At 41.6% G+C, this 10,446-nt stretch overlaps 2 protein-coding genes across 3 annotated transcripts in view; one reads left to right on the top strand and one right to left on the bottom strand.

Annotated features, from left to right (window-relative positions):
• The first annotated feature begins 694 nt into the window (after positions 1-694).
• On the top strand, positions 695-2,718 carry LOC134796113 (translocon-associated protein subunit gamma). Its single transcript, XM_063768073.1, has 5 exons — positions 695-741; positions 831-978; positions 1,098-1,317; positions 1,930-2,061; positions 2,519-2,718. Exons 2-5 carry the CDS (start codon positions 846-848, stop codon positions 2,583-2,585), a joined length of 552 nt encoding a protein of 183 aa, XP_063624143.1. The 5' UTR covers positions 695-741; positions 831-845; the 3' UTR covers positions 2,586-2,718.
• The window catches only part of LOC134796111 (metabotropic glutamate receptor 6), a 28,462-nt gene continuing 20,729 nt past the window's right edge, over positions 2,714-10,446 (bottom strand). Inside the window, exons 2-4 of one of the 2 annotated variants that reach the window (XM_063768071.1) lie at positions 6,578-7,978; positions 6,359-6,487; positions 2,714-5,025 (exon numbers count right to left, since the gene is read on the bottom strand). In XM_063768071.1, the coding sequence (XP_063624141.1) occupies positions 4,910-5,025; positions 6,359-6,487; positions 6,578-7,919 (1,587 nt within the window). In that variant the 5' untranslated portion in view covers positions 7,920-7,978 and the 3' untranslated portion in view covers positions 2,714-4,909. The remainder of the gene's footprint in view (positions 5,026-6,358; positions 6,488-6,577; positions 7,979-10,446) is intronic. The other variant, XM_063768072.1, reaches the window with a different exon arrangement.

Raw genomic sequence — 10,446 nt, 5'->3', positions numbered from 1 at the left:
AATATTAAAAGCCACTGTACATTTTATACTGACAAACACAAACCGCGATGTAAACAACAAAGTTCAAACGGAATTTATTCGAAATTTGAACATTTGACGTTTTCGTGTAGAACTTTAATTTCTTTCTTTGTTTTTATGAATAAATTACTTTCGTTCAGAAATCAGGCGTAAGAAAAATATAAGAAAATGAAGAGGAGGCATTTTTTTTTCTTGTTGTAATTATTTTAAATTACTATTTTAACTTATAAACCTTTTATAAATGCTTTTGGTTTTATTCATTCGAAAAACTTATTGGCTCACACTTATTTCACATGGCTTGCATGGCTCATAAGCCCCCTCCAGACTATGCGCGTGAATCGCGGGCGAAGCCGCGAACGCGAGTGTGGAGTCGATTTCGCTGTCTGCGAAAATCGACGCCACACTCGCGTTCGCGGCTTCGCGCCGCGATTCGCGCACGAGTGAGGAGGGGGCTATAAAAAAAGAGAGTTGTTGTTGTTGCCACTAAATAAAAAAAGGATTAAGAATAAAAAAATTATAATCTATAACTAGAAAATATATATGCTCAAATCAATAATGTATATTTTAATATTTTTATTATAATCTCTATAATATTAACTGAAAATAATAAAAACTAATTATAACCTCATTAAGTCACACATATTCTCGTAGGGCAACATATTTGACACGTCGCCGACATGTCAGCCGACGTTTCGTCTTTTTTCGACAATCGCCAGCCACGAAGTACGGTTCGTTGCTTATTTTGTGAAGTTTGTGCTAATTCTTACAAGAATAAACAGTGTGTAATAACAATTATATATTAAAAATTACAGTTCAATCATAACAAGATGTCCGGAAAGACGAACAAGGCTTTCACGAAAGAGGAAGAGCTGCTGCTGCAGGATTTCAGTCGAAATGTCTCTACAAAGTCGTCGGCTCTATTCTATGGGAATGCATTCATCGTATCTGCTATTCCCATATGTAAGTGTTTATTTCCTAATACAATGCCTTTCCCAAGCGTAACTAAGCGTATTTGATTGCCTTTTCATTCATAAAACTTATGTGCCGTTATGTGAAAGTGACCGGGTTTTTTCGTGTAGGGTTGTTCTGGAGGGTACACGCTCTTGAGGTGAGCTCGTCCCTGGCGTGGTTCGGCGTGGTGACGGCGGCGTGCACCTGGTTCCTGGCGCTGGCGTACCGCAACACCAAGTTCCAGCTGAAGCACCGTGTGGCGGTGAAGCGCGAGGATGCCGTGGCGCGCGAGATGTCGCGCAAGCTCGCCGACGACAAGAAGATGAGCAGGAAGGAGAAGGACGAAAGGTAACTAATAAATTATACTCTATTGTGCTTTCCATATGTTAGCAATTCAACAGTTGTAATTAACCTGATAAGAACTTTTGTTGGTACTTCACTAACAACCCGTGTATTCTAACAAGTATTTGTTATGAATTGTGTTGTTACTTAGTCATACAATCTGTTGTAAATAAGTTTTCTTGCTGATTTTTCATTAAACTTAATTTGATAACTTTCTACTTGGTGTGCATAATTTTTCAGTTTTGATTCAGTGGAGATTAAAATTTTGTTTCTGCATAAAGTATTTGGTGAAAGTCACACAAATCAATGTAATAAAAGCCTAGATACATATAGTTTCCCTATTACTATTTGAAATGTATGCTTAGATATTTTGGAAAGTTTATTTTTATTATAAAGCTGATAAATTATATTATTTAACCATATTTATTTCTATTTCATTACACATTTTGTTCATTAAGTCCCAAAAATTGAGTTGCCATTAGTTGATTATAGCTAAATAAATCTAATTGCTAATAAGCTAATGATAGAGATACTAAAGACTAGACTTTCTCTTTTTCTATGAACATTATGTGTTTAATAATTTTCCAACTAGTCATATATTGTTGTTGTTAATTCCAGGATCCTGTGGAAGAAGAATGAGGTAGCTGACTATGAAGCCACCACCTTCTCCATCTTCTACAACAATGCCCTGTTTCTGGCCATCGTGATCCTGAGCAGCTTCTACCTGCTGCGTTCCTTCACACCCACTGTGTATCCTTTTTATGAAATATTACTTTCTGCCTGTGACTTTATCAGCAAAGAAGTTGTTAAACTGCTTCACATCCCGAAGGGATGATTTCTGGGATAAAAAGTAAGCTATGTCCTTTTCAAGATTATAAATTATCTGTGCACCAAATTTTAATAATCTGTTATACAGAAATAGAGATATGGTTCCAAAATGAATCATATGAGCTTGGTGTGAAATCTTGACATTTGAAGAAACAAAGTATAAGAACTATAAGAATGGATTCAAGTGCAATAACAAATGAAATAAACAAATTAAGTAAGTCCTTTTCTTGGTTTACTTAGTATTTAGTAGTGTAAAAGTAGATATGTAGATCCTAGTGCATTTTAGGTCTATATCAGTTCATACTGTAGTTAGCATTCTATATTTACATAATCTGATATTGATTGCAACAAGTTTTTTCCTTAATAGATTAATTTACAGTAATTACATTGTATCCCTGACAACAGCATCTGGACTCCTGGCCCTCCTCTCCACGGGAACCAAGTGAATTGAACACTAGGTGTTGTGTGTTTGTGATGAAAGTTGAGCGCAAATCTCCTCAGACACCGGGAGTGTACACTTTAGAATTAATATTTAAGACAAGTTGTTCATAATTTAATAATAAAACAATCTAAACAGTCTTCAGAAGTTTTATTTACACATTACTATAAAAGAGAGCTTACATTAGTAAACCTAATAGTATCTTAAAATATTTAACCTATTCAGAAATCAGCTGATTCAGTTTTCCAGGGTGGGTTAAGTACACGTAAAATCACAAACCTCGTTTTCACTATCTTTTAAGATTCGACTTATATTTACATTTTTCGTATATTACTATTAGATATACTGCTTCATACTGCATAAAGTAGGCATATATTTATGTAAAGAATTACTATAATTGCCACAAGAGGCCACAGCTCAAAGATTATTCGAGTTCCCAGCACAAGCAATCCTAGGAAGCACTTTCTATCAAACCGCGTCATACGCGAGTGGAATAAATTGCCAGAAACAGTGATATGTGCTCCTTCAGTGAATAGTTTCAAAAACAGACTTGACAAACACTTGAACAAAAAAAAATGAACACTAATCGTTAAAAAAACAAGTGCAGTGATATACACGCATCAGCTTTCAGCTGCTAGTGTATTAAACAATATAATAATATAATAATAATATAATTACATTAGAAGCCTTCACACCCTCAACATCATGTTGTGTTATTTATTGTGGAGATAGGCAGCAACATATTTATTAGACGAAAGGGCAAAAAAAAACACATTTACACCAAAATGAAAGTCCAAAATCAAATAATTTGATAAAAATATCAAACCACAAAACAATTGGCAAGTGACGTATTTGATGAATTCATTAAATAGGATACATGTAAAGTTAAATGTCCGGTCTGTCTACGAATTCCTAGCGTACTAATAAAACCATTTAAGAATTTTTTTATCCAACTTTATACAGTAACAGCAGTCTTTCAGCATCGTTTTTCGGACAATTTATCCTTATATAAATTCAGTTTATGTAGAACTGTTCCACCGGGATAATACCTTGGACGAAATTACCAAATGGCGGCAGCTTTACAAGACATATACCGTAAAACGGGGTCAACAGAAATCGCGGGGTGAATAGAGAAATTTTGAACTCGTTCTTTCAAGTTGTTATATTTAAAAACGTACATCGTTAAAATTAGATTTTTTGGAATGCGTATTAGACTATTTATTCTCTACATTAATACCAAAAGAACTTAATCAAACTGCCTAAAAGTTAGATTTTTTTGACTCTAAAGTAAGGTCTCGCCGAGGTAAGAAATGAAGCCTGTCTGAACTTTGTTCTAGCGGTACATGTTTTGTCATTTACTAAGCAAAAGTTAGCTAACCTGGTAATATAGTATCTGTAGTACCTTAATAATAAATAATATCACTAATTTTCTCTATAAAGAAGCATTTTTTTTGCAAAAAACTAATAACAAGCAACTTTACGTGATAAAGGGGTCAATGGACACGCATATGGGGTGAATAGTTACGCCATAGGGGGTGATTAGATACAACAAAGGGATGTAAAGACACGCCTTGGGGGTTAAAAGACACAAAAAGATAATTTTGTGTGAAATAGCTGTTTAACAGATATATAAACCATTTGCCAATAGAGTATCAGCATAATAATGACCAAATTCGATGCCTATGACAACTAAAACTTAAATTTCTATGCACCCCTTTCTTGTGTCTATCGATCCCGTTTTAAGGATATGGAGAAATCAGGTAGTTTTCTTTGATTTTCTCTGAATCGGGTAGGTAAAAATTTATTTCAAGACTCAAAAAATGATATCAAAATTTTTACTTTTATCATTTGGATTATTGGCGAAAATCGTCCTTGAAGTTGAAAATCGTGTCTTTTCACCCCGTTTTACGGTACTATTTCTTATCGGCAAACTAATTTATATCTTCGTAACATTATGGTTCTGTCCCGATTTTTAAGCAATAGGGGTTCCAGTACGGCACCATACATCACTTCCAGAATTCCACTGTGCTCGTAGATTTGCAATCTTTATACGAAGTTGATTTTCTACGAAGAGTTTCACTAGATGGCGTTACGTTACTGAGACCTCGCTTATACCTATTATAATAAATATATCTAATGAAACTCTTATTTCGGAGGAACATAACGAATAGAAATTTACAGTCTATTATTCGCTACCTTAACACACTTCGGGTAGATTAATCTGAAAACACAATATCTTGGTCCTAAATAGACGTGGTAGTAAAACGAGGCTGGTCGCTAGGCGGTGCTGTCAAATCCATGTTCGCGGCGGAACGCTGGTTTGTCAGATGCTCAGTACATCATGCCGGCATGCAACGGCTCCGTGCGCTGGAAGAATACGTTGGGGTTGCTGCTGAAGGTGGGCTCCACGGTCGTGTACACGTTGCCCTCCTCGCGCACCATCATGCCTGCAGAATACTCCACTATCATCATCTATATCTTGACCGGAGACAAGGGGGTTAGCCGGTCAAAGAATTTTACAGATGGCGCCAGCATAAATTTGCCCTTTCCATTTTTTTTTTGGAATTTAATGGCCTGGATGCCAGCTGCCAGCCCTTTAAGCCAAATCTTATAGAACAAAACTAGAGAAGGCAAGCTATCATGGCGCCATCTATGCAAACCTTTGACAGTTGCCAACCCCATTAAGAAATAAAGACTGTTTAGCTCTACACAGGTTGGACTTTTTAAATGGGACACTGAGGGCAGCTACCTGATCCTGTGCTACTACGCCAAATTGGGTCTTAAGAGATGAGGAAAAAAATGTCCAGTTCGCGACAAAATCTCCAGCAAGGGATAAGGTAGCTAATAGGTAGCCCTCAGTGCTCCAATTTAAAAATCCATCTGTAAAAAGTCGCGCTCGCCTCGCCTTTATTTTAGATAGTCTCAGGCATAAAAAATTACAAAAACACATAACTTTAAAACCTTTCGAGGGGTCACGAGATGGCGATGCGCTTTTATATCTATGGTGGTACTATGTATGTATAACCGTTAAATATATATAAACCTCAAATTTGGCGTGATTAAGCGTGAGTTAGTCTTAAGAGGAAAGTGTACGACCGCTTCCACTTTAAGACCCCATTTTAAGTACTCTCTGGATATTAAAGAATAGGTAGTTATTTACGATACAAGTGCGGAAAAGAGGAAATTCGAAACGAGTGGCGATAAATTAAAACACGACCGAAGGGAGTAGGTAGGTACCCAATATAACACAATATTAACCAAAGCTTTGACCCCTTCGTTGTACGTTATTTTTATATTATTCATAACAGTTAGGAACTTACAAAAATATGTTCGCGATATTAGAAGAGCCGAAATTGTACTTTGAAACAGTAGCATGCGGTTCGCGTGTCGCGGTTTATTAAGTCGGTTCGGCTTAATGCCAGTCCCACAACTAAGACCAATCAAATAATACCTCATAGGTACCTATTACGTTAAATCAGTCAAGCCATTTAAATCTTCCTAGCTATGCACAAGAGTGTTTGAATCCCAATAGATTTATGTACTTGGTTTCGTAAACCAAACTGCAATACCTACTGTACTAGGTATTATGTATTTACACAGTGCAAATTATGCAATAAGAAGTAAGTGATTATAACTGTAATAGGATGATAACGTAAATTCCAGCGTGAGGGAGTGTACTTATAAGTGGGAACATAATTTAAGTTTATAAAAATGTGTAGAAAATATTTTCCAAATCGAATGCAATTGAGTAATAGGGCAGTGCAGTTATGTTATACCTACCTGGTGGTAACATGTAGTGATAAGGCGGGTAGTGGTAGTGCATTAGAGGGTGCAGGGGGTAGTGCGGTGGGGGGCACATAGGACGCGCATGCATGTGCGGCGAGCTCGCGAACATCGCCCCGTACAGATCTGCGAACAGAATGCGGCATATTGCGATCACATCTCGGTGCGTGGAAGCGCTAGTTCTTACTATTAGCGCATTTTAGATACTTAACTAACCGGCTGGCTGAGCGGGCGGTTCCTTGCGATCTAGCACGGGCGGCGGCGCGGGCAGCGGCGCCGCGGCCGACACCATGCCGTACTTCACGGGCTTGAAGTGGAAGAAGGAGGGCGAGTACCCCGAGCCGCCGGCGCCCAGCGAGCTCAGGCCCTCGTCGCGGTCCGCGTCCCAGCGGCCCTCGCGGCCCAGCGCCGCCAGCCGACGACCCTTCGGCGCGAACATCAGCGCAAACACCACCGCGCATGTCGCCAGCAGCCCCGCCGCCACGCACGCGTCGCGGTGCCGCTCGGGCGCGCCCAGCGCCGCCGCCACCCAGCACACCCACACCGCGGCCGTCGCGCCGCCTGCGCCCGCGATGTGCGTCGCCTCGCGGTAGTTGTCGCGGATGCCGCGCGACCGTAGCGCCACGCCGCACACCACGGCGATCAGGAACGCCGCGTAGCACAACGACATCAACAAGTCCGATAACTGCGTGTCACATCTGCCCGCGCCGATCATCACTCGCGGTGGCGATCCGCCTAGCCACTGGGCGCCGATTGCCACTTGAATCATTACCGCGAAAAATAACAAAAGTCCTTGGTAAGCGGCCGGCAGATACACACCACCGTTCAAGCTTAGCAAAAATACACACTTCACGAGTAAAGACGCGAATACGATTACGTATGCGACTCCAGTTCCGAAACGCACGGCACCGCAAGTGAATACAGTGGGAGTGGCGACGTACAGTGCGGCTGAAGCGGCGCAGGTGAACAAACCGAATAGCAGCGTTTGACCCAGGAGTAGGTGACGGCGGCTGGGCGCTGTGCGGCTCGCGCCCCATACAACAAATGCTTCGAAACCGGCGATCATTGCCATACACACGCAGGCCAGAGCCAAAATTGGAACCGCCCATGATTCCTGCCGTAGAGCTCCCATCGATATACGCGCCGTTTGTACAACCACTGTCGTATTTAATGGACGGTGTGTGGTTGTAGATACGAAAGGCCGAGAAGGAGTGGGCGGCGGGGGCGTCGATGAAGTTCTTTGGGGCACTACAAAGTATTCAGTGCTCATTTCTAGACGGTGAGCCTCGGTACGGGCTGGTCGTCGAGGTGGAGGCTCCGTTTCCGAAGAAGCCTCACTATCTTCGAAGGACGCTTGTTCTTCATACTCCTGATCGTACTCCACTTCGTAGTCGGCACTTGAGACGTGACGGTCGTGAAGCGCGTGGCGCGGCGTGTAGGTGGGCACGCGCGGCGCGAGTCGGTCCCCGAAGCGCGCGGCGAGCGCCGGCTGCGCCAGCGCGGCCAGTGCGGCCAGCGCGGCGGCCGCCAGCAGCGCGAGCACACCCGGGGCCGCCATCAGCCCGTGCGGGCCTCAGCGGCCCGACTCTCCCAGCGAACACATCAGCGCGGCTCCCTCTGAAAACGATAAACGTGCGCGTCAGTCACGCCTCGGTGCGATGTCAGGTCGAGTCGCGACGTCTCGACTCGCGATAACCAAACAAAGAATCTCCCGGTCAAACCGGTTCGTCGGTCGCCAGGCACACCTCCTAGGGATCCTAACATTGCCGATTTCGTATTCTTTGTTATTTTATTTTACATAACAAAGGACGCCATAGCTGAGGCGTGCCTGCAGTCGGAGTCACGTATTCGCTAAATGTCCTTTGTCGCTAAAGGTCAGACAGGAAGATAGGGATAATTTCATAGGTATTGAACAGATGGCTAATTTATGAGAGTACGACATCAGACTACATATTTAAGTCGTTATTATTGTAATAAGTAGGTGGCCATGTTATATGCCACAGAAAGTTGTTGCAAGTGTTGAAATGAAATTGTTAAGCTAGCCACCTACCTACTTGTCAACATATTAGCATTTAGTTAAGAGTTCAAATTGAATAACATGCACTCAAGGTCTCATGCATAGTCTGAATTAGGACTTTCAAAATGCTACCTACGCAAATTTGCCACTCGTTGCTATTTGGTAGGTACCCTTGTTATAATCTCCCCAACATTATTTACTTAAGCTGTGGCTAAAAGCTAAAGCTAAAGCCTGCATTTAAATAACTCTGCTATGCTTGCTATAATTATCATTATAAATTACTTAGTATAAGCAAAATAGTGTAATCATCTTTACCGGTATCTAACGAGACGGCCATAAGATTAGACATTATAATAGGTGTGCAATTGAATACGTGTGTGTATAGGTACTGAGGATATAAACACAGCGTGGCACAGGTTTGTTGTTCCAAGCTATCAACGGCAGGCGAGCGTTTGGTTCAGGTAAACCAGAATAAGTATGCCACCTTTACGCTTAGTTGTTACGAATGTTAATGTCACAGTGATACTAGTTTGCCTTAGTGGAACGTTCAGTATAGCTATGGGAATCCGGTTAGGGCTCGGCGCGACGTCCGACGGGGCAACGAACGTATTAATTCGCATCCCCAAGGCACAAGCCGATACTTACGTGTCTACCTGCCCCGTGCTAGCGCCGCTTTATCCTCGACGTGTGATTGACACTCGCCATCACTCCTATGAAACAGTTGAGTATGAAATTTCCGCCTGCCTGTAAGTTCTAGGAGTAAAATTAATCGACGTTAGAGCCTTGCTCTTGGTCTCGAGTAATTATTCAGGCGTAAACTGACATTTGGTTTTAGACATTCACAAAAGGTATTCATCATCATCATCATTCAGCCTATATACGTCCCGCTGCTGGGCACAGGCCTCCTCTCACTCGCAAGAGGGCTTGGGCTATAGTCCTCACGCTGGCCCAATGCGGATTGGGGACTTCACATACACCTTTGAATTTCTTCGCGGATGTATGCAGGTTTCCTCACGATGTTTTCCTTCACCGAAAAGCAAGTGGTAAATATCAAATGATATTTCGTACATAGGTAAGTTCCGAAAAACTCATTGGTACCAGCCAGGATTTGAACCCGCGACCTCCGGATTGAAAGTCGGACGTCATATCCAATCGGCCACCACCGCTTCCAAAAGGTATTAAGTAGGTAATTCTTGTTAGTTATCTATTGCGGGATTCTATTGAGTACAATGTTACAGGCCAATCTTCAGCTAATGGTTGTGTCCCAGTCGGTCCAACTACATACGTAGGTAACAGCCCACAATAAATGAAATAGCAATGTAAGTTTTTAAAATACCGTCTGATGTGATGCCGCTCATTTCTATGGGACACGCAAATTTTCGCATTGGTCTCATAATAAAAGTTGTTCAGTTCAATTACTATATACGCAGAGTATGGTTGGTGGTTAAAATTTCACCCTGTATTTCGATTGTATAAAATCATATTAAGTTCTATCTGCATCTGTATATACATTATACATGTATAGGTACTCACCGATTATAGGTACTCACCGATGTCATTAAATTGGTAAGAAACTTTAAGTACTTCTATTGCGGGAGCGTCCACATAGAAACCAACCCTCTCGCGATAGGGATCCCTATCCTGACATTGATGGTAATGGCAGCATAATAGTAAAATTACCTCAATTTATTGACCATAGTATCCACCTAATTTACGAGCCGTCACTGCATTGTAGTCTTGTCTTAAATATTAGGAGAAGCCATAAGGAAGTTGGCAGTTTATTTTCCCAAGCTGTATGGCAGGTGTTTACATACAGGGAATCGTTTCTAAAATCTATAGAATAAAGTGTATTAGCCGTGAAGTTGGAAGCTTTAATACGTATAATTCATAGCCACAATCTGTCTTAACGATACGTCTGATGCAAAATAATATGCATCTCGCCCCGTATAAGGAAGCCTCTAATCCAGGCGAGAGATTACGTAGACAGGTTCACGGAACCGGATCGTGACTCTAAACTTATTATCCGAATCAAAGTATACAGATCGCATTGTGGGCTGATTTGGCGTTA

This window comes from Cydia splendana, chromosome 13 (assembly GCF_910591565.1).
Source record: "Cydia splendana chromosome 13, ilCydSple1.2, whole genome shotgun sequence".
Classification (NCBI taxonomy): domain Eukaryota; kingdom Metazoa; phylum Arthropoda; class Insecta; order Lepidoptera; family Tortricidae; genus Cydia; species Cydia splendana.
This window is presented reverse-complemented; position numbering and strand designations above follow the sequence as displayed.

What these genes read in the sequence shown, in the direction of transcription:
- LOC134796113 (XM_063768073.1), top strand. Translation starts at nt 846, where the DNA reads ATGTCCGGAAAGACGAACAAGGCTTTCACGAAAGAGGAAGAGCTGCTG. An exon ending in AGGAAGGAGAAGGACGAAAG is followed by an intron (nt 1,318 to 1,929) that starts GTAACTAATAAA and finishes TGTTAATTCCAG; the next exon opens with GATCCTGTGGAAGAAGAATG. An exon ending in CGTTCCTTCACACCCACTGT is followed by an intron (nt 2,062 to 2,518) that starts GTATCCTTTTTA and finishes ATTAATTTACAG; the next exon opens with TAATTACATTGTATCCCTGA.